General features: G+C 49.7%; 9 protein-coding genes across 9 annotated transcripts; 6 read left to right on the plus strand and 3 right to left on the minus strand.

Annotated features, from left to right (window-relative positions):
* Positions 1-1,565: 1,565 nt before the first annotated feature.
* Positions 1,566-2,540, minus strand: HO173_001533 (uncharacterized protein; the record flags this gene model as incomplete). The annotated part of the gene is made up of 1 exon (XM_037303472.1): positions 1,566-2,540. The coding sequence occupies one exon, from the start codon at positions 2,538-2,540 to the stop codon at positions 1,566-1,568; it is 975 nt and encodes a 324-aa protein (XP_037169194.1).
* A 685-nt stretch (positions 2,541-3,225) lies between these two features.
* On the plus strand, positions 3,226-3,779 carry HO173_001534 (uncharacterized protein; the record flags this gene model as incomplete). Its single annotated transcript, XM_037303473.1, has 2 exons — positions 3,226-3,231; positions 3,444-3,779. 2 exons carry the CDS (start codon positions 3,226-3,228, stop codon positions 3,777-3,779), a joined length of 342 nt encoding a protein of 113 aa, XP_037169195.1.
* A 2,417-nt stretch (positions 3,780-6,196) lies between these two features.
* HO173_001535 (uncharacterized protein) lies at positions 6,197-7,267 on the plus strand (the record flags this gene model as incomplete). Its single annotated transcript, XM_037303474.1, has 4 exons — positions 6,197-6,278; positions 6,431-6,452; positions 6,502-6,605; positions 6,648-7,267. The coding sequence occupies 4 exons, from the start codon at positions 6,197-6,199 to the stop codon at positions 7,265-7,267; spliced, it is 828 nt and encodes a 275-aa protein (XP_037169196.1).
* Positions 7,268-7,715: 448 nt separating this feature from the next.
* On the plus strand, positions 7,716-8,400 carry HO173_001536 (uncharacterized protein; the record flags this gene model as incomplete). The annotated part of the gene is made up of 2 exons (XM_037303475.1): positions 7,716-7,719; positions 7,748-8,400. 2 exons carry the CDS (start codon positions 7,716-7,718, stop codon positions 8,398-8,400), a joined length of 657 nt encoding a protein of 218 aa, XP_037169197.1.
* Positions 8,401-9,606: 1,206 nt separating this feature from the next.
* On the plus strand, positions 9,607-10,215 carry HO173_001537 (uncharacterized protein; the record flags this gene model as incomplete). The annotated part of the gene is made up of 3 exons (XM_037303476.1): positions 9,607-9,660; positions 9,719-9,876; positions 9,939-10,215. The coding sequence occupies 3 exons, from the start codon at positions 9,607-9,609 to the stop codon at positions 10,213-10,215; spliced, it is 489 nt and encodes a 162-aa protein (XP_037169198.1).
* Positions 10,216-16,137: 5,922 nt separating this feature from the next.
* On the minus strand, positions 16,138-17,062 carry HO173_001538 (uncharacterized protein; the record flags this gene model as incomplete). The annotated part of the gene is made up of 4 exons (XM_037303477.1): positions 16,138-16,265; positions 16,322-16,740; positions 16,799-16,983; positions 17,039-17,062. The coding sequence occupies 4 exons, from the start codon at positions 17,060-17,062 to the stop codon at positions 16,138-16,140; spliced, it is 756 nt and encodes a 251-aa protein (XP_037169199.1).
* Positions 17,063-17,314: 252 nt separating this feature from the next.
* On the plus strand, positions 17,315-18,403 carry HO173_001539 (uncharacterized protein; the record flags this gene model as incomplete). Its single annotated transcript, XM_037303478.1, has 1 exon — positions 17,315-18,403. The coding sequence occupies one exon, from the start codon at positions 17,315-17,317 to the stop codon at positions 18,401-18,403; it is 1,089 nt and encodes a 362-aa protein (XP_037169200.1).
* A 314-nt stretch (positions 18,404-18,717) lies between these two features.
* On the minus strand, positions 18,718-19,698 carry HO173_001540 (uncharacterized protein; the record flags this gene model as incomplete). The annotated part of the gene is made up of 3 exons (XM_037303479.1): positions 18,718-19,209; positions 19,266-19,588; positions 19,671-19,698. 3 exons carry the CDS (start codon positions 19,696-19,698, stop codon positions 18,718-18,720), a joined length of 843 nt encoding a protein of 280 aa, XP_037169201.1.
* Positions 19,699-19,876: 178 nt separating this feature from the next.
* On the plus strand, positions 19,877-21,772 carry HO173_001541 (uncharacterized protein; the record flags this gene model as incomplete). The annotated part of the gene is made up of 3 exons (XM_037303480.1): positions 19,877-20,229; positions 20,279-20,682; positions 20,733-21,772. The coding sequence occupies 3 exons, from the start codon at positions 19,877-19,879 to the stop codon at positions 21,770-21,772; spliced, it is 1,797 nt and encodes a 598-aa protein (XP_037169202.1).
* Between the last annotated feature and the right edge of the window lie 314 nt (positions 21,773-22,086).

The raw sequence follows: 22,086 nt of genomic DNA on the forward strand, positions 1-22,086 counted from the left end.
AATATTTCCAAAAGAAAGTAACACCTTAGCCAGAGGGGACGCAGTCGGCAGAACTATCTAAGCTCGGGGATGATAGGAGTGTTGACGGATGAAAACACTGAACTCGTAACATCGTTAGAATATGGAGAAATTGATGACCTTTTATCCTCGGGGGCGAATCACCGTTTTCCGAGGTTTACCCAACTCTGGCATCCCACAAATATGAAGTTATTTACCACGCGGGTGACAGAAAAGCCTGGCACTAACCAAATGGGATTACGGCCTTTCCCCACCAAATTTCTATGCAAATCCTTTTTTTATTTGCCTGTCATTGTCATCCTTATCTGTCTTTCGTCTACTATTACAACTCATTTTAACTAGAGGGAAATTTTGTGAATTATTAGCCTTATCTAGCTTAATGCAGGTTATGTCGCTTTTTTCCCCGTTTTTCAATTTCCTTTTCTTATTGCTTGCGTGATTCTGCTAGATACGACATCGCCAGGCTTTCCTATTTAGCCCGGATTTTCTGGGGTTTTTTCCCTTTCCGGATCTAAGCTCTATTATTGTCACTTTTGGTGTCTTTGTTGAAATTCACAGCTTATTTTGATGGTTTCCGGTGCTGGTCTAGTGGGTTCTTGTGTTTGTTATTATTTAGAAATTTTCTTTATTTTGTGATCCGAGTGTGTCTGAAATTATCGGACGCTAAATGGCAGGAGACGAGCGGGAGATCGACACGCCACACCCGTCTCCACATGCGCTTTCCTATCGAAATCAAAATAGGCATGGGGGTAGCATTATTAGATGTACACCCACTTTCGATGTCCTATATGTACAACCCCCAAGTCGATACAAGTCTACTGACACGGTGGGTGCGAAGGCGCAACCATGAATGTTCTTCTGCAAACTGCACGTAGAATGCCTCGCACCATCCTGATCGATGTTTGGATTGAAATCACAGAAGCACTAGCTGCTGTATGAGAGATGAAACATGTATTTATCAAGGTCTACTGCATTAAATTACATTACTCTAACAGATATCAAATCCAACAATGCAGATGCATTGAGTATTTGATTGCTTATTTTCTATCTGAACAATCTCGATAAAAATATGCGAACTGTAAAGCGTGTTTGTGCCCATCGGCCGTTGGATAGCGATTATGGTCTGCAGACTAACATTGGATGCGGGATCGTAAGGGGGAATTTGTCGGTTTCTTCTTACATCGCGCCTGAGATCTATCACCCAGCAAGATGGTCAAATTCGAGCGTTGCAGTGTGAGATTCATCTAATATCCAGGCGTTGTTCTGTGTGCTCGAAGAACAATCTCGAGTTTTGCATTCCACACAAAGAGAAAGCACTTACAGAAGCCTCAGCTCCAAGAGTAGAAAGCGGTTGTTCTCCTGGCGTTACAACGGTTGCCGAGCCTTGAACTTGCCGTCATGTTCCAATCGTCTTCCGTTCCATCGCTTTAGGTCTTTGAGACCAACAATAGTTAGAACCTGAGGCTGAAACACAAAAGATGATCGAAGCACGTCGAGTCTGAACCTCATGTCACTGATGACAGACCTTGAGGGTTCGAAATGTCCGGCTATTCCACCCTCTCTCCGCCGTTCAAAGCTCCGCCCTCCTTCATCAACCTCACCCTGTCTCCGTCTCCAATCAATTCCTGCCCCATCATCTCCTTCTCTGCTCCGCCAATCTCGACCCCAGCACATTTCGACACAAATTCGCAAAGCCTTGTTTCCGCCTCTCTTGCATTCCTCGTCAACGCATGATCGTCTCCATCAAAAAGCTTCAGCTCCCTCTCCCCCTTCGTTCCATACTCATCATACAAGCGTTGACTACAGGAGTACCTCAGTGTCCTATCACCAGTGCCATGCATCAACAGAACAGGCTTCGGAGCCAATCTCCCAATCCCTTCCGTCTCAGCTGTCTGGCTGGCCACGGTGGCACAGCCAATGACCCTCTCTTCGCTACCACCAAGTGTATATACCGGTGCGCCGCCGAACGACCAACCTACGAGCACGAATTTTGAAAGCCCATAGCCAGTCTCCAGATACTTCATAGCTGCCTGCACATCCGCTACGCAGTATTTGTTTCTTGCCGGATAACGGTAGTCTAGTCGCATGACCGGTATGCCCTTGTTCAGACTAGCCAACTTGTCCGCCATCGAAAGATATATTGAGGATGGACCCACCACACCTCCGCCTGCACCGGATAACAGTATAGCGGCCGTCTCCGCGCGTCCCTCGGTTTGTTCGCGGCGGTAATTTTGTGGAATGTGTAAGAAAGCAGGGACCGCGCCATAGAGATCGTCATTGACTTTAATGGTGACAGGCTTCACCTTGCATGTTTGTTTCTGCGCGTTGGTAAGAGGATCAAGGTTTGGTGGGTGGGAGAGGCCTTTGTTCTCATAAGCGGAAAGGCTGGCGGGAGGGGTGGAGGGAGGTCGGCTGGTTGAGAGCGAGGTCTTCGGGGTGGCCATGGCTGAGGACTGTAGGCGTGAGATGTCTGCTGAGACGTTGGAGATGAAGCTGCTTAGTAGAAGACGAAATGCACGCATGAGATGGTAAAGATGGGGCAAACACTTTGCCAGGATATAGGCAACAAGAGAAAGCGGAAACCAATGAGATTTTATGTCAGCATGATGTAATGGACGGAAGGGACATTGGAACGCTCTGGCTGCCTCAGATCTCGATAGCCAAATACAGAAGAGTGATGCTTCAATAAGGCCAATTCAATCTCTGGACCATGTACACGATAGTGGTTCAAGGTTGAGTGATTAGCTGACAGAGGGCCGCACGCTTCTTTAGTATGGTCAATGAAGCCATTATCAGATCCACACAAGGCATATCTTATGTCTCTAGAAAGTTCAGAGCCACCCAAATGATAGTAGACCAGATTGGTGATATCTAAGGTAAATAAATAATGGAGAAAAGGATTCGGAAAGGATCAAGTCGAGGTGCCAGGAAGAGTTGGCCGCTGCGCGGCTGTTTCTTAACACGCTAGACAAGAAATGTCTTAGCCCGACCTTCGGCATCCTAGGAAATTCTTGCCGGATTGCGCAGACCCTAACCCTAACCTCATGACTTTCAGTGCTATCAATTCGACGCAAGATTCGCACGATTGAATTTCCTAGTAAAAACACGAAGACTTGCAAAAGCTGATTAAGATTGATGAGACAGCAACTGATGAATTTGTAAGCGCAGCAATCAACATCGATACTCAAAAGATGGCTGTCTTAGAGTATGACTGTATGAGTTGCATTAGAGGCGAGAGTCAGAAGGTTTAGCATTTGCCCCAAGCAACCAAGCAATCCACATTGATCTTTCTCGCCAAATCCTGGATCGTATTTCCTCTCCAGAGGGAACGGCAAGGCTCGAGACCCCGTATCTTGGGACAGAAGAAGACGACAGTCGGGAGTTCACGACATACCCAGAACGTTACGGATGGAATAGAAAAGTAGATTTTTCACGAGCGAAATTTCACTGAAAAGGAACCCGAAGATGTGGAGGCTTTTTTCCAGACTTGGCTCTACTTCGGTCTCCTGACGTGCACTTTCCGCACAGTTGGCACTATACGTGGTCAGAACGCTGATTTCGCGAGGACCGACCAAGGAAGCAAGCTCATTATAACGGAGCGGCTACACGGATGTCTTGACGATTGGAATACTCGAGAGAATGTTGCGTTGATCAAATACCGCGGAGGTGATCCGAGCGAGGTCATAGAAATGAACGGCAAGGTCGCTAGTTGGCCATTCGCTCTCGCGATGCTTTCCGAAGTCCATGACTATGTGAACTGATATTGCAATGAACAAGGTCAACGATTTTCTCCAGAATCTCAGCTCTCGAAGAACTTTCCCCCCGCCCATTTCCCCCAAAATATCCATATCTATTATTGCTATAACAGATGCGGTGACACAGGCCGCTTCGAAAATCCATGACTTCCCTAGCTCTGATCTGCGTCTGCAATGGGCAACAAGTGCCTTTTTGACTCAGCGGCTCTTTGCCAAGGGTTGGTGCCCAAAAGATGTTGCGATGCTCACATCTGGGAAAGGTCGGAATGTCGACTTGCAGTACTATACGACTTGTATCCCATACTCGAGAGGGCCACTAAAGCACGCTGTGTAAACCGATACGACCTTTTTTTTGCAAAAAGTGGATATCAAGACCTATGTTACGCGCCATGTCGACACAGAATGCAACTGGTTGCACATGGAGGTGCCGCAGGATGTTTTTCCCATTATAGAAAGAGAGTGGATACCTCCCGTGTCTTTTCGAAGAAACGAAATTGGCGAGTCTTTGAATACTTACCGAAATCGAATACTCATATCAACAACCGTGCAGCAAGAGTGTTCATGTCCAACTGGCAGCGCCGGCTCTGGACTCTTCAAGAGTCGATATTCGCGAAAAGTCGGGATTTTCAGTTGCGCGATGGGCCGCAGCATCGTGATGATCTGCTAGTGGACGTGAAGATCGACGTCCATTTCAATCGCAGGTTCTATCACAGAATCGCATTGATGGGACTCGTCGGTGCGATTTCTCTGCCGGAGTACTTCGGAGTTCAAGATCAGATGCCGCCAGCTTCCAGATTCGATATGGCTGCAATCAATCTGAGTCAGCGAACTCCCAACCGGCTCTCAATTGACACCGTCTGTTTCGCCGCGATTCTAGCCTTAGATACTGTACCATCACAAGTCATTTCTTCTGAGAAGGTGGGCGGAAGGATGGCCAGATTTCTTCGTATGGTAAAGAATCTTGGACAGTATCGAATATTCGATGCGGTCTGCGTGTACTGTGAATGGATTTGGGTGGGCACAAGCGTCCTACCTGAATCGGAACCCCACCGCGATGGCAGACTATGGGAACGATGCAGTCCCCTATGCAGGCTTGAATCCGACCGGGGGCTTGGTCGTCTCTTATCCTGGAATCTGGCTTGGGACTGTGGGTCGTTCTTTGAATCTTCAATGTGCTGTGTTATTCCCCATCATCACACGAACGGACTTATCATTAGTAGTTCCGAGAGTCTGAAACTGGAAAGGGAGTTGCTGCGTGGAATCATTCTAAAGTGTTCGCACTCATTTCGTACACTACATTCAAGAAGCTTTCCCATACACCAGGCAGTCAATCAATCGCGATTATTGGAACGCGTGAGGATCATGCAGAACTTGATAGCTTGCAGATCAAGTATATTTGCCGGGTAACATTGATACCGACCGATGAAGAGACTATAAACGCCTATGAGCACAGGAGAGGCGAAGAGGTATCCGCTGTGGAAGCCAAAGACGGTCTGATGATCGAGGAACGGCTGCTCGACGAAGAACACCAGTGGTGCGTGCTCTGAAAGGGTATGTGTAAGAATCAGAATCTTGCCAAGGACTCGTCGTACACAGTGTTTACACCAGAGGATCCTAGGATGCAGGTCACGAGGGTGAAGCATGGCCACATTTATCTTTGGCGTCCAGATCGGCCTGGCACGTTGTAATCCTTTGTTTGAAAATCCATACTCGATTCGACTACCGTTGTTCCGGGCATCTTAGCCTTCGAAACGTCCGTTCACTTTCAAGCAAGGTATCCGCAACGCAACGTTGGACGTTTCCACTGCTTTCCATTCATCCTTCTATTCACACAACCGTCTTGTAGCCAGGTTCCTCGTTTACCAGGGGCTCTTATAGCTCACGAACTCCTCCATAGCTTGTTATGATCTCTAAGGCTCGCCGTTGCACCGTCAATAGCAACGCGCTAGAAGGTAGCATGGACTCTTACAGTTGTATGAATGATATCGCTGCATGGAGAAGACTTGTGTCATGGATGCCTTGGACTCAAAAGTGTTCTCGACATCCCCCTCCTCCAATACGGCCTCATCATCCCATGACTCACCTCCCTATAGATCAGCGGAGCCTCCGATTAGCTTAATGGAGATTTGAGTCTTCTTTTCCAGGCCGGACTGCTTCACGCAGAAGCTCGTTTGCTCACGGCGCTCCCACGGCTGTTACACTACGAGCACGGAAGGCAGTCTGAATAATACTTGCAATGGACAGGCTTGTAATTGAGATTTTCTATCGATGCTTTATGATCTAATCGTAAAAGGCATGCATCTCTAGAGAAGGCAAAACATAAGCTATGCTGATTAACTTTCCTCCAATCTTCCAACCGTGACCGAGAAACTTGCCGCTTTCCTATAACGCCACTCATTCGGTCGCGGAGATCGCGAGACGATATGCCAGCTACGCCACCGGCGCTCACTTCTGCAAATGCGGGGCACTTGTTGCCGGTGATCTTGTTACTAGACCTTCGAAAAGGTGAGTAATTACAGTTTCAGACGTAGAAGTTTCTACGATGGTGGTTGTCCAGATGGACGTATAAATAGAAGTGACAATTGCCTAAGGAAGTAAGTCAATCAGCAGAGCACCTCAAGCTCGTGGAGTGGCAATTTCCACTTACGGTATCGCAGCCAGTACAGTTCTGGGGGGCAGGTGTGAAGCTAGCGTTCCGGCCGAGCGAGTTGGTGGGCTGACTGAATAGGGGTGTAGTGGCGTTCGAAAAAATCGTCGGGAAACCTGATGGGGTGGAAGAACTAAGCTTGGTCGAAGTAGGCAAACCGTTGGTCTTGTTGTCTGACGCAACGGGTATGGATAATGAGTGAGACGAAGAGATATTGATAGATATAGACGGAGATCCGGATGATATATGGAGTGCAGATGTGACGTTGGCGCTGATGGTGGGGAATCCAGATGGGCTTGATGTGATATTTGCACTGGCGCTCGAGATCCCAGATGGGGTGGAACCTTGGAATCCGGATCGATCCGAAACGCTGGGGAGAGGGAAGGAGGGGACGGTAGGTGTTGAACCGTTAGATGAGATTGTAGGTAGCCCCGAGGGAATAGATGCGGCTAATCCGGAAGATGTACCTATAGCTGTGCTGTTCGAAGAAATCTTAGAAAGTCCAGACGAGGGTGATCCGCTAGACGAGGTACTGTTGGACGAGATTGTGCGCAGTCCAGATGAAGCCGAGATGGTGGGGACTCCCGTCAACGAACTGTTAGAAGACATCGTGGGCAATCCGGAAGCTGCAGTGGTGGATATAGCGGGTATTACAGATGGGGCTGAACTGCTGGCAAGTCCGGTCGACGAAATGTTTAAAGAGAGGGTATGGGACCCGGAGGGGGCAATAGAACTCTGGAGTCCAGATCGATTCGCACTCGGCTGGGTGAAAGGAGGCACCGTAGGAGAAGAGCTATTGACAGAAGTCGTAGGGATTCCAGACGGAGCGGAAGAGGCACCACTATGACTATGGTCAGCACAGAGACGTATAATGGAGCAGCACTGACTCACATTACCGACGAACTAAAGGAGGGAAGCGAAGAGACGTTGACGCTCAGAAGTAAAGTAGGGGTAACAGAGCTGTTCATGGAGGCGGAAATGCTCCCAGAGAGGCTGACAGTAGGACTAACGCTTGATGTGGCATTTGTCGTTACATTTGGTAATCCGCTGATCAGGACGGCACTTATAGTATAGTAGTCAGTATAAGGATGTTGGCTATATTGCTTGTTTTTGAAGAAGCAATTCTGGTCGTTGAGGGTATTTGGGAAGTAAGATGCGGCGAAGCAATTGTTTTCGGAGAAGCCGAGATTGACTTGGGCGCATTCGTTGATACAAGCGTACAAGTCAGGTTCGTCTAGACCTTCATTGGACGGGCCGGGGAAGTTGATGTAGCAAGTAATCAGGAATGTCTGGCCATGGGTAGTGTAGTCTGTACCGTTCTCGACAGGACAGACACCTCCAAGAGGAGGTAGCGTGGTAGTGCTTGAGACTGATGAGGTCGAAGTAGGTGTGGTGATGTTCGAAGATCCAGTGGCAATGCCCGATGAAAAGACTGAGAACCCTGTAGAAGCACCCGAAGAAACTCCAGGCGTAGGCACAGTGGAGTTGGCAGGTCCGATAGGAATCACTGATGGGGAGCCAAAAACGATTGGTGCCGATCTTGGAGGTCCACTCATAGGAATGACTGGGGGAGCGGTAGCGGTGAATGATGTCAAGCTTGTTGATCCACCAGGAGCATTTGAAGCAGAGCTTGAAACGACTGCTGTAGCACTTGAAGGAGAAGAAATACCAGGGGAAACGCTAGAGGCAGGAGCTGTGGAGTTGATCGAAACCACAGGAGCACCCGAGGAACCGACAGTTCCCGAGGCGGTAGCAGAACCGGGGGACGCACTAGAGATTGGGAGGGGCGACCTAAGGATCGCGCTGATTGAAGGGAAGGGAATTGTGGCCGTGTTGCTGGGAGACAATGGAACCACCGTGCTTGACGGGGCGATGCCACTTGAGGCTGGCACAGTAGTGGCATTTACTGGCGAAGGGAGCATAATTAATGTCGTCGTAAGGATATCGAAAGCTGTGCCAGAAATGGTGCCTTCTAAATAGTCGATCGCGGTTATTGTCCTAATCTTATGTACGAGTATCAGTGTATGACAGGCAGAAAACACTCAATGGGTCTCATACAGATGTCACAGTGGCCGTTTGGTCGAAAACACTTGGGGTGATCGTAAGGCATGAGCAAGCATCAGAGAGGGTTGAGAGTAGTGACTGTTGTTGTGGGCTTAGTGAACACGCGGCGTCGATGAGTTCGGAGGCGGGAGTAACGAATTGTCGCTTGTCCACTGCGCCAGCTGTGGTTGTGACTGTCGCTGTCGGAACTGTTATAGCGTCGACGTCTATCCCAGTGGTAACGGTCGTAGTCGCCGTTACTGTGCTGCGTTTCTAGTCAACACTTTGGCACAGAGATCAGGTAGGGGCATGCAAACGTTCTGCCAGTTGTTGTTGCCGTACTAGTCGAGATCCCAATGCTTAGGTAAGTACTACAAAAGGGGACAGAGTCCTCAGTATACTGCTGAAACGAGAGTAGAGCATCACCTTCCTCACAGACAAGTCTCTTTCGGAGCTCTTTCCTAAAGACCTCGTCCACAGGAAGTCGATAACTCAGGGCCGCGCCGCAAAGGAAATACACAAAAAGGACAATAAAGCCCAAAGACGAAGGCGAACGCATCTTTTGAAGCTTCGTACCGCTATGCTGAAAGGATGAATAGCAGGCAAAGGGAGCCAAAAGCGAGTGTGGTGAGTAGAAAAGACGGTGCAGTACAGAGCAGAAGTCATACTTTATAGGAAAAAAAGGAGAAGGCAGGGAGAATAGCCTCGATTCCTTACAGGATAAGACGAGAAAGAAATTTCGTCATCAGGTAGTGGGTCACCAAGCGAGTGGAATGGTACATGCTTAAGGGGCTTTGCCCGAAGAATGTACATGTATGGTAAAGCCACATAGGAGTAAGGGCATCGAACTGTGCCACTTGCTCTTCTAATTGGTTGAAAGCAAGGAAGCAACAAGAGGGACGGAACTCTCAGAAATTTGCAGAGACAATGCAAGTTACCTCCATTTCGAATCCACGGTAGCGTTTCCTTTGATCATTGGAGATGGCATACTATGCCCTGATGTCGCTGTTAACAAGAGGAGCGAAGAAAGTTGTACGTAGCAACTGACAGATGACGCTAGTGGTTTTCAGCCCTACCGTCCAACCTCCTTCAACTTGACCTTTGAAACCTCCTGGCTACGACATCACTACATTCCATCATTCCATGGGAGCTTGTTCCTCTTGTCTTGGCTTCGGCCGGCGGGATCGAGGAGTCGAGGTACCTCTTTCTGCTCCTTGATACCACTAGTACTGACTCGTCTCCCTTGCGCGCTTAGAATCCCGAAACATCACGTCTACTGTACGACGATCCTTACCGCTCACAATACGGAGCAACTGGCCAGAGCCAGCATCGAGTGCACTATCACCAACCAGATCCAGAATCACTTCGACGAGAGACGGAAGCGCTGGAAGGGATCTGTCATGATATGTCTGAGTAAGCTATGCTCCATCAGATTTCCCTTCCTCCCGGTCAACGATAGCTGATGTCCGATGTAGTGACGTGGTAGATGTTTTCACGCTCACGCCCCAGTCAGGCCAACCCAACAGCAACCTTAACTCCCAACCAACTACATCCACTGACGAGGGTACGCCAACCGCCAAAATGCACGAGGAGCATACTAGAGAGAAGCATGAGCCAGCACCTCAAAGGATGATGTACAGGAGTGTGCGGGCTGCTCCATCAGCAGGCCACATCTGGAGGGATTTGAACGAAGACCCTAAAAGTTGGGAAGTGGCCAAGGCAGTCATGGAGGGCTCGGGAGAAAGAGGATGAAATCAGTGGCTAAATGCATCAACACTTGACTGCTTGTTACCTCTGTCTCTCGAACCCAAGGCGCAGGAATGCAATTACAATCTGCAGCTGAACGTACTATTCATCTCAGCTTTCGATCGTTGCAACCGGGCGATCATACCTCTCAGTCAAAACCTCAAGCTCTACATCACCAACATCGGTATGCTGTTCGCAGCGTTCCGGGCAGCGGGAGTTCAATTGGTTGGCCAAATCCTCCACCATAGCCACAACATATTCTGGACTCAACACGTACCGATCCCTCCGACGATCTACAAACCCTCTGCTCTCAAACGCGGATAAACCCATGCAGAAAGTCATAGGCCCCTGCTTCGGAAATCGCGAAGAGATGGTCTACCCTCGCCGGCAGTTTCCACGGACGCAAAGCTGTGCACTCAGCTAGCAACCACGAGATACCCACCGAGTGAATCAAGTTGTCGAGCACGCATTTAATTGTCTGGGTATGCTGCATCTTTTTGCCGTCATTGGCCTGCAGCCATGCGAATGCATTTTCCGGCTTCTTGAAGCGGAAGCTGTTTATTGAGTAATAGACCTGGACTGCTCCTCGACACACCAATTGGCAGAAACTCAGGAGCCCTTCCTTCAGTCTTGGACGCTGGTCGATGCAGAGATGTTCATCTTTCTCGTGAAGGGCGTGCTTCCAGGCCATCATACGCACCTTGGGGGGCAGATGCAAAAAGCCTTTGCTTGGCTGCGCCGTCATTCTAGTTTTCTTGCTTAAAGCTTTTTTCTAGAGACCAAAGAATGAGACAAGAGACGTCATGACATCTTCTGAATCATTAATACTGTATTGACTACCACAACCTGGCTTTTTCATACACAGACACATGTGCCAGGATTATGCATAATTCTAGAAACCCGTAACAAGAATCTGGTTTGCTCAAAGAGTGACTAGATGGGGAAATGATATTCGATCATTTAGTACTGAAGCTCTTCAGCATTCGTACTTCTGGATTGAGAAACTTGCTGCTGTAGTGACTGCATTGTATCCCATCTTTAACTTCTGCCGATAACAAATCTCATGCACAGCATCTAGGGAAATTCTCTTCTGAATTGGCCCACTATGCCAAAAAGCCGTGATCTCAATTCCTGTCTAGCTGTCCTCCCATGACAATCTCTTTCCAATTCTCCAGATGCAACAGCAACAGCAATTCTCCAACTCCTCCAGCCTTCCACATCCCCGCATCCCCAACGTCGTCTCCCCCCATCGCCCAGTCAAGCCTCATCCTCCCCTCCAAGCGCCCCCAACTCAACCTCACCACAACCGTAATCTCAGCCCTCTTTCATTCCGGAGGTCCCCGCCGGATAAAGCGTCCTCGATTGCGCCAGCATTGCCTTCACCGCAGGCATAATCTCACCCTCATTCCATCTTTCAAAGTCGTTAGTTAGCAAGGCCGTCAAGCCACGACCAGTCGGTACCATATTTTCTTGTTTTTGCCGTGTCAAAGCCATGTAGAATTCCAAGAGAACCGTGTCTCATCAGATACACTGTATGAGCGCTCGTGCCCCACTCCAGTATCTTCAGATCCGTACATGCAGCAAGTGCGCCGAGGGCACGGCTCGAAGACCTGTCGGTCAGAAGCTAGCAACGGATACGGCGAAGTTGACGTCGACAATCTACACCTATGTGGACGAGCCGTACTGAACAGGATTTGGCGTAGGGGAAGCGAAGATTACTCCGTCTGCAACAGATGAGATCTGCTTCTTTGTTGACTAGGCGGCGGACTTTGAGAAGTCTTGTGTTGTGTTTTGTTCTGAGTTGAATTTTGTTCACCGCCGATGACAACTTGCTCACCTTCGCTATAAGCTTATTCGTAGATACTCACACGATCTCCGCTGGCAGCTGTAGAAAGAGTTCGAAGAGGCTTAGCTCGCTAGGCTTGGCTGTCACTTTCTCTCCCATTCTCGCCATTTGTTGAAAGCAGAAACTCCGAGATCAGAGACCAACAGATGGTTAATATACGTGCTAAGTGACGGTGATGTTGTTCTTTTTATCATGCTTCTATCCAGTGTTTGCTCTCAGGTCAAATGTTGCGCAACAGTAGAGTACTGACTCCGATCTGTGACGGTGTGGGAGCCTTGATAGATGTATGGATATTATATGGAGGATTGATGAGATGTGTCAATCTATCGAAAGCCTGTATCAACCTATTCCATCTCAACTTAATGAGAACCGGTGCCAAGACCACTTATGCCAGTGTTATTTTCTTGCATCAGATTCTGCCCATCAAGTCTCCGGCACTGCAAGAGCTGTCTTGAACAATCAGCACAGTATAGTGCATGCTTGTTGTCAGCGTGACGTGAGGCTTTTCGGACCTTCCTTTCTAGGCCCTTTAAAGTCTAGCTTCGCCAGCCCAATTCTCACAGGTGCTGACCACCATCTCTTGCAAAATGCGCTCTCAGCAATCTTGGCAGGATCGTCCTCGGGGCAGGATACCGTCAGGCGATAACAGCATGTTGAACATCGGTAGAGTCGGTTTTGACCGCTGGCGCTTAGTGTGCAATAAATCCTGTGGGCGGCGGCGATTTCCCGTGCTACCAGCAAGGACACTGGTTCAGTTGAAACTTTTTCATGCACCTGTATGCGGGAAATATCACACCCATGCAGGTTGCTTCCAACGGAGAGAATTTTGACCGGCGTGTCGAATGATTGATGTGCAGCTAATGCAAGGCGAGAAATCCGGCGTCATCATTGGTCCCACCTTCCCGAAGGTTGCATCCATCACAATGACCAATCAGCTGGCTGAAGCTAGCAAGTACATCGTAAAGCTTGCATGCTCTAAATCCTGAGACCCCAATGCCGGCCTGTCATTTGCTGTACTTCGCGCAGCCATTGTCACTCACATGAGGTGGGAGAGCCCAGCAATTAGGTACGAACTCGTAGTGGGGCGGACCGTTAATGTAGTAAATTTCGACGTCGTGCGATTGCTGTAAATGTTTCAACATCCCAAAAGGTCGACTGTCATTGATCCCCGAGTCCTCACAAGCAACGCAAGACGTGTAAACATCTTCTTGAATCTTGCAGTGTCATTGGCTAGGCTTTTCGCTGTTCCAGAAGGGCAGAAGCGCGAATGTTCGTGGTTGACATGGGTACGACGAGAATCCTAAATGCTTCCTGGAGCTGCCCTCAAGCTCGCCAAAGCACACCTGGAGAGGCCACACCACTTCTCCCGGCAATTGGCGTTGGTGCATAATGCGAACTTCACGTCCTCATTACTGATCGACACTCAGGCAAACGGAGCCTTCGGGATGCCTCGAAGCCTCGATCCTGGAGGGCTTGGGAGCGCCCAGAACAATTGGCTGGCATCAGAGCATTGAGCCGTGTTACTGCCTTTTCTCCGCGCGTTGTTGATAGTTGCTCCCTTTGCCGAAGGTTTGCGTTTGGAAATGGCTGGCCATCTCGAATCTGACTGGATAAGCAGGTCCGCGAACACATGAGTGATATCGGAGTGGCGTGGTGAAGCCGATCAAGATCAACAAGCTATGGGTGGACTGGCCATTAGCTCACCCAATGCACTGCCTTCTGTCCAATCGATTCTTAGTGCAGGACCACCGGAAGAGAAAGGATTGATGTAATGTCTGCACAAAGAAGACAAGATCAACATAATGAGTGGGGTTTCCCAAATGCAAAAGCCTCTAAAGATATGCTTCGACGAGTGAGATGCAAGGCCGGACACACGATCAATTTTCTATCCGAAAGATCTCGGAGAAAGCCACCTGGGCTGTGCAAAACCGAAAGGCTGACAGGGAACGGAATGATTAGCCTGGAGACAATACTAAACACCGAAGCATGCAACCCAAAAACCTCGTCGTTGATTGGCAGAAAAAGCCTCAAAGGTTGGATATCGGACAAAGGTGATCCTTCTGAAAGTGGAGACTCGGGTGAAAGCGTTCCCGGCAATTCAGAAGAGTAGTAGACTCGGTCACTTGATCATCTCCAAACCGTAGACACGGCTGATCATGCACAAGGCACGTATAGGGTCCTCCAGTGAGAGCACAGGGGCACGAAAACTCCACACAGGCCCCACACTTACTGGCAGCCATTTCACCTCATGTGACGCATTAGCAACAAGGAGCGTGCATGCAGCACAGTAATGTGACGACAGAGTGATGAAGTTGCATCTCCAACGTGCCGGGTGAGCGGCAAGAGGCCAAAGAGCTGATAAGTTTACGCCATCTCAGTGGACCTGGAGATGCATTCTGGAGTCTTGCCCCGCTTAAAGCTCGAAGAGCACGTTTCCTTTACCAAGCGGTTGGCTGTGAATGGCCGGTATCATCCTCCATGAGCTGAGCAACGAGCCTCAGAAAGCCCCTCAGCACGCGTGTAAACAACGTGCATGGACGTGAGATTGTTGATCGGCAAACTCCGACCGTAACGGGCCAGAAGTGGCCAGAACGACTGGGACATGACTCATACGAGTGGTTGGGGTTGGACTGTGGTGACGCGCTGATCCATCCGTGTTGTTTTCGTCTTCGAGGAGAATCGTGAACGTCCAGCCAGATCACTTGTAGTATTCCTGAAACATAAATACCGCGAGAATCTCCTCAGACGTCCTTTTCTGTAGCTACCGCTCAGCTTCCAAATTCTTCAGCTATTTACCACCATCCCATCCATCTACCCCTTCCAAACGTCAAACTTCACACGTCTCATGAGCTTGACATCTATTCTTGGTCAGCTAGCAACTTTGAATTGAAGCCAACGATCCGTCTGACAATATCTTGGGTAGCACCTCGAAACAGAAAACCTTCGACGCCGCGCAACATCAGCCACTCAGAATCTTAGATTCAGGAAGACAATAAAACAGGTGAATTCAAAGCTCCGTCTCCTCTTTTGGCAGCAGTTCTAACACAGGAAAAGAAGCGCCAGGATGTGCTTTTACGACCAGCATCGATTCGCCTGCGGCGATTACAAATGGGGCCATTTCAGGCAACACTGCAACCGAGAATACCGCACAGGTGAAACATGCGGCTCCAAGCTTGTCATGACCACTTCGCAGCTCCAACAGAAGTGTAGGATCTGCGACAAGCTCGAAACAAAAGAACGGCGCCGCAAGCAGGAGATTGAACGCATTAACCGCTGGAAGAAGGAGGGGCGCAAGTTTTCGGCATCCATTGAGAGGTCTGAGGGGATAGTCGAGCAGCTAGAATGCGAATTGAGGAGCTTGTTGAGCGAGAGAGCAATGAGACAAAGGACCACTCGCTGATAGTCCCCATGAAGGGGCTCTTCTGATACCAGCTTGAGACGCCAATGGTCGAGCAATCGCTAAGATGTATTCGTGCTTTTGGTAAAAGAGACGCAACAAACAAACACATACATAGTCTTGAATGAAACGGATACTATTTCTGGAGATCTTGGAGCCTCTCTATTTGTCGGAATTGTTGATCTCACCATGGCTGAGACGGGGTGTAGCCGCCCGAGTTTGCCTTTCCCGTTGCCTTTCCCGTTGCCTCTTGTTGGATGCTCGACTGAGGCGTACCCTTGCCTAATCTTTCGACCTTGTAAGGCTTCTTTTTAGTAGTCTGCAAGATGCGAACGATGAACAGAGCTTCAGCAAGCTATATGCTAATGCAACAGATGGAAGCAGTGTGTTGGCATTGATGAGTTGTTGTAGAGAAAGAGGGGAAAGCGCGCGGAGGTCCATCAGCCCTATCAAGACTAGCGTTCATTTTGCGACTAGCCCCTTTTCCTAGACGCTCTCTCGTGTTCCTACCCATATTCACACAGCTTGCATCGCAGGACAATTTGAAGGTCCTGTTTAGTATTGAGATCGGAAACCTCAAAGGCATGGAATTCTAATGCTGATAGTCGTTCCAGAGTGTACTGAATGGCCCATTTCCCTCTCGCCTTCTACGTCTCAGCGGCAACAATCACTTATGTCCAGCATACTACCCAGTGTCTTCTTCTTCCGCCTTTGCTAGACCATGCTCTTGCAATAGCGTCGTTATCTCATCTGCACCCCAGAGATGGTGGTACACCTTCCCATCCTTCGTCTTCCCAACAGTTGCAAATTCAACTGGCAGTGACGTTAGCCCACGCCTATGGCTTGTAACAGCGGTCCTGACTACTCACTCTTCTCACTAGTCAACTTGGTCGAGTCCATCGTCTTGCTCAGAACCTTGACAGCCAAACCGCACGCCTCCTTCAGATCACACTCCTCCTTGTAGTCCTGCTTCAACAAACTCTGGGCACTGGCATTGTTTGCTCCAACACTTGTTGCTTTCCATCCTCCGTAGTTACCGCTAGGATTACTTTGGTACAGCTGGAATTGACGTTGAGGGTCGTAGCCAGCATAGATGAATGAAACACCGAAGGGCCGAAGACCACCATGTTGCGTATATCCTTGCTTGAGATCGCATAGACGACGTACCAGCTGTTCACAAGGTATGTCTTCGTTGTAGGTGAGGAGATATCTCTGGGCGGCTTGGCGGGCGTAGTTGATGAGAATGTTGGCGTCGGCGGTCATGCCTGCTACAGCACATATCATGTTGCTGCAACACGGCTTTTAGTCTTTGTACCTGTTCAGCCGCAGATATTATGATTCTGTACTCATTTAAGATATAGAGCTTCTCTGCGGAAGTATCTTGCTCCAGCAGCTTGCTTGTAACTTTCCTTTCTGCAGCCAGTACGATTCCATCTGTCGACAGTATACCAATAGCTGTACCAGCATGCGAGATAGCTTCAAGTGCGTATTCGACCTGATATAATCGTCCCTCGGGCGAGAAGATGGTCGTCTAGAAGCTTGAAGATTAGCTTTGAATCTTGCACCACGGCGCGACGTGAACGTACCCTTGAATCGTATCTTCTTGACATCTTGACAGCTTAGCGAAAGATTACTGAAGTTCTACTGCAAACGCTGATGCAAGTCTAGGTTGTATCGTTGTTGCTCGACTGTTTCTAAAAGTACATTATACCTACCAGGCTCTCAAGCTTCACGCGTTACGCCAAGACCCAGCTTCTAGCGGTACTCGGGTATTTTAGTATGCCAACAGTGAAATATTGATATGTGCACTCAAATTCTGGAGCAACCTACAATTATACAAAAAGGCCTATATCTGCTTTACGATGGACGAATTTGCCCAGACCCGTGGAGCAGATGATCTTTTTGATGATGACTTCACACCAGTTGACGCACCAATCTCTCAGACCGTTGGATTCGCTCCTCCACAGCGACACCCACAGCCTCAACGCGGCGGCCGCAATGAACGAGCAATTCGTGGATATGAGAATCAAGTCCCACGTCAACCACGTCAGCCACGTGCACAACCGCAATCCTCACCTTCAGAACTAGTGGCTTTGGAGCCTTCCAATGACAACATAGAAGCCTCTTCAACCAACCAAAATACTCCTCCCCAAAATGAGACAGACCCTGATTCCACCCCACAACCACAGCAGCCGAGACCCCCTAGCGCCGTCCGCGGCGACCGCACTCTCACCGGTGGTACGCTTAAGCCTAAGCTCACCGAAGATGAACTCTCAGCCCGTATGGCCGCCGCCAAACTCAACAACGCCAAGCGTGCAGAAGCACATCGCCTAGCCGAAGCCGACGAAGCGAACTTCCAGCAACGAGAGGCACAAGCATCTCAGAAACGGAAGGAGGAAGGGGTTGCACGCCGGGTGATGAACCAGGAGAGAGAAAAGAACAGGATGAGGAAGCTAGGAGCTCAGGGAGGGAGGGAATGGGATGAAGGGAAGGCCGAGCAGGAGCCGGAGAGGGGGAGTCAGTATCGGAGGGGTGCTCATGGTGGCGTCGCGTATGACACCACGTCTCCGAAAGGTGGACATCAGGACCGGAAATCTGGCGAGTTCCACGAGAGAAGAGAAGGGTTCGTGCCAAGGGGAGGAGGCAGAGGACGAGGAGATCGAGGGCGAGGTGGTAGGGGACGTGGGGGCTTTGCTCTCAACAGAGTTGCTCAGCAGGCAGCGCCAGACCCTGTGAATGATTTTCCAGCTCTACCCACAGCATCCAAAACCCAAGAACCCACTCGGGAACTGCCGCCAGCTCGACCGGCAGCACGTAAAAACGAAAAACCCATTCAGCAGCTGTCTTCGGGCAAGGTCACACAGAATTTGCAGCCCGCAGCTGAAGGCGAGAGCTGGGCAGATCAGGTCGATCTGGTCCAGGACGCGAAGGCACCGGAAGGGGAATGGTAATGCAGCAGTTTGCATTGAATCAAATTCATGGTCAATAGACCTGGCATTTGCATTAGTGAGCGGGCCGTCTCAAGATTCTTGGTGTCTGGGCGTTATGGATTGCTTGGTGGACAGCTTGGTGCAACTAATAGATACCCAAGGCACCCATTGAGAAGGGGCTAAGCTGATTGCACACATACGTGCACTTCTTGTGATGCTTCAAATGCTCTCCTATTCGAGACTGCGAGATCCACATGCAAGAGGGTATCCTCCCTCCGAACGCCTCGCTCAAGAGATAAGCAAGATACAAAAGTGCTTTACACCAACGCTTTCCTTCACCAGCGGCCTCTCCCTCTAAACCCTCCCCCCCTGAAGCCCCCACCGCCTCTGAACCCTCCTCGGCCACCACCAAAGCCACCCCTATCACCACCCCACCCCTCGTCCCTGGGTGGTCCCCTATCCGCCTCCTCCCTCTGCGGCGGCGCCCTCCCCTTCAATTCTTTCTGCAGCCCCTCCCATGTCTTCCTCATCTGCGCATAGCCTAAATGCATCTTCCCATAGAAGTGATCCGCCAATCTCCTATCATTATCTAGTCGACTCAGATACGCGCCACACACATCACAGACCTGCAGTTTCTGGTGACCTGAAGGCCCGGAGGTGTCGGAGAGCGATTTCAGTTCTCGTTCTTTTTCTTCTTTGGCGGCTTTGGCGGTGCGGATTTTATGGTGTTCGAGAACGGCGAGAGCGATGGACGAGGATTCGCCAAGGATTGCGATTTCGAGAAGGCCAGTGTTGATGGAGTGAGTCAGGTCGGATATTTGTTTAAGCTGGGAGGAAGTATCAGCATCAAATCTTAGCAAATGTCACCTTGGGGAGGATATACGAGATCGTTGGTCTGCCTAATCTCATCCGGCGTCTTCTCCAACCGCCTTTGCGCGGCATCGATCCTTCTATTGCACTCATCGATGTACTTCTGCATATCTCGCATATAGTCGTACTCGAAGCCGTGCTTGCTCTTGTCGGGCGAGGCTTCATACTCGGACTTGAGAGGTTCACTATGGACCTTGGGGCAGGGACCGAGATCTTGCTTTGTGTTCGTGAAGAGGTCATGCGGACATGTGCCGACGATATAAGAACGGCAGACCTTTGGATCGGTGATAGAGAGCTGTGCGTGTCGTGAGGAGGCGCCGGCGCCCATGAGCTGCTCTGTGAAGTAATGGATCAGTAGATGTTGCAGAGAGTGGTCTTTGAAGCGCGTTTCTGGGTGAAGAGTGCTCATGCAACTTACCAAGCAGCTTCCGCTGTTCTGCGGCCATAATTGAATATGTCAAATTTCAATCTGATGTTCAATCTTTTTTTAGTAGAGATGAGACTGGTTGAAATGAAGCAAAGAAACCTTGTAAACGTCAGCCCTATCAAAGTGCTAGCTCTGCTACGCGGAGGTAGCTTTCCTCTTCTCCCTTACCATGACAATGCAGCAATTGAGATGAAGGCATGAAACGCTTCTCATGTATCCTACTGTCTCTACTGCTTGGCCTGCTTGTTTCCGCTGATCCAGACTACAAGGAATTGCTTAATCTCCAGCCGCTAAATCCAGCATCACTGCTTGCTTCGTTCAACTTCTGGAGCAACGCTTCTTTGCAGTCGTACGAGCAGCAGCATTTCAAGTTCATACCTCGATCGCTTGGGCAAATACTACAGCATGCAAAGACGAGAGAGCTTCATTTGAGATTCACCACTGGGAGATGGGACGATGAGAGTTGGGGCGCAAGACCATGGGGAGGAACGAAAGAGGGAGGGACAGGGGTAGAGCTCTGGGCTTGGGTAGAAGCAGACTCGGATGCTGGGTACGGAGAAAAAGTTGAGGTAGATGAAAATTGACTGACTCAGAGGCAGTTCATTTGCTAGATGGGTCACCCTCAATAACGCTCTTTCGGGCCTGTTCTGCGCTTCGCTCAATTTCATCGATTCCACGCGGACTACAAGACCTCGCATGACATTCGATCCGGCCAGCAGTGTTACTGATGCTTCATCGGAAAGCCTCTTTCTTTTGCATGGCACTTTGCCTAGAGAAGTCGTCTGTACAGAGAACTTGACCCCTTTCCTGAAGCTGCTCCCATGCAAGGGCAAAGCTGGGATAGCAAGCCTACTGGATGGGCACAAGCTCTTTGACGCTTCATGGCAGAGTATGGCTATCGATGTACGCTTGGTATGTCCAGAGGACCGATCTGAATGCAGCATTGAAATGGAGCAGACCGTGGACATGGTGCTGGACGTTGACCGGTCAAAGCGGCCTCGAGGTATGATGGGTAGTTTCATCTCACGACTAATTCACTGTTGACGCTCGAAGATAATCCAATCCCACGTCCAATACCTAGCGAGAACCTTCAATGCGACCAGTCCAAGCCATACGCTGGCAACGAAGCTTGCTACCCTTCAGATGCCAACCTCGGGCAGTCGTGGACTCTAGCCGAGATATTCGGCCGCCCAATTCAAGGCTCCTGTCTCGCCGGAGACCCTCATAGCCAGCTTCGCGACTCAGTCTGCATCAACATACCGCACGAGCGTGAAGTCAATGCTTACGGAGACGTGGTTGAAACCAAAAACGCAGCAGGAACAAGCAGATGCTTCGCCATACCGGCATCCAAACCTTTCGAAATTGTGCTCTCACACATAGGGCCGCAAACCTTCAACGATGTCTCCCAACCATCTCTTCACGCCTCGCGATCCTTCACAGGCCACGGCCAAGAGCGCGGCGGTGTCCAGACTCTTCTCACCAACCCTTCCACAACCTCATCCATCGAATTCGTCTACTTCGAAACCCTCCCTTGGTTCATGAAACCCTACCTCCATACCCTTAGCGCCCGCCTCGCCACCTCCTCGATCACAAGCCCCGACATAATACAAGAGACGTTCTACCGCCCAGCCCTGGACCGCCGGCGCGGCACCCAGCTCGAACTTCTTGTCTCTGTCCCTGCGGATTCAACCGTCATCCTCACCTACGACTTTGACAAAGCCATTCTTCGCTATACCGAGTACCCTCCTGACGCCAATCGTGGATTCGATGTCGCGCCTGCTGTCATTCGACTGTTGCCACCCTTCGGAAACGAGTCGTCGATCTCTCAAGCACCCGTGTATATCCGAACAAGCAGTCTCCTTCTTCCGCTACCGACCCCGGATTTCAGTATGCCTTATAACGTAATCATCTTGACAAGTACGGTAATGGCTCTGGCATTTGGCATGATCTTCAACCTGCTGGTGAGAAGGTTCGTCGGGGCTGACGAAGTCGAGGGTTGGAATCTGGCAGCATTGAAGGCGAAAGCTAGGGGAAGGGTGACGGTCTTGCTGGACAAATTACTAGGGAAGGGGAAGGAGAAGAAGATACAATAGTGAGTAGCTAGGACATACAAATCGCGGTCGTTCAAAAACTATTTGGTACGACTCCAGATGGTGATTTCCTTATAAAAGTGAGCACTTGTCTCTGAAGCAATTATTGAAAAGAAAATCCGTTTTGAATCTCAACTAACTGCCGAATGAAGAACCGCAGTTTATGGAACTATTTACATTGAGAGCAGCTACTCTCTTCGCACTGTAGAGTACCGAAACAGCCTCGATCTCGACTTCTGCTAGACTGAATCCATTTTTTCATACCGCGCGAGATGAACCTCAATGCCGAAATTGCTCCGTCTATGCAATTTTCCCTT

The sequence above is a fragment of the Letharia columbiana genome (genome assembly GCF_014066305.1).
Source record: "Letharia columbiana isolate WasteWater2 chromosome Unknown Sc0000003_s0, whole genome shotgun sequence".
In the NCBI taxonomy this organism is placed as follows: Eukaryota; Fungi; Ascomycota; class Lecanoromycetes; order Lecanorales; family Parmeliaceae; genus Letharia; species Letharia columbiana.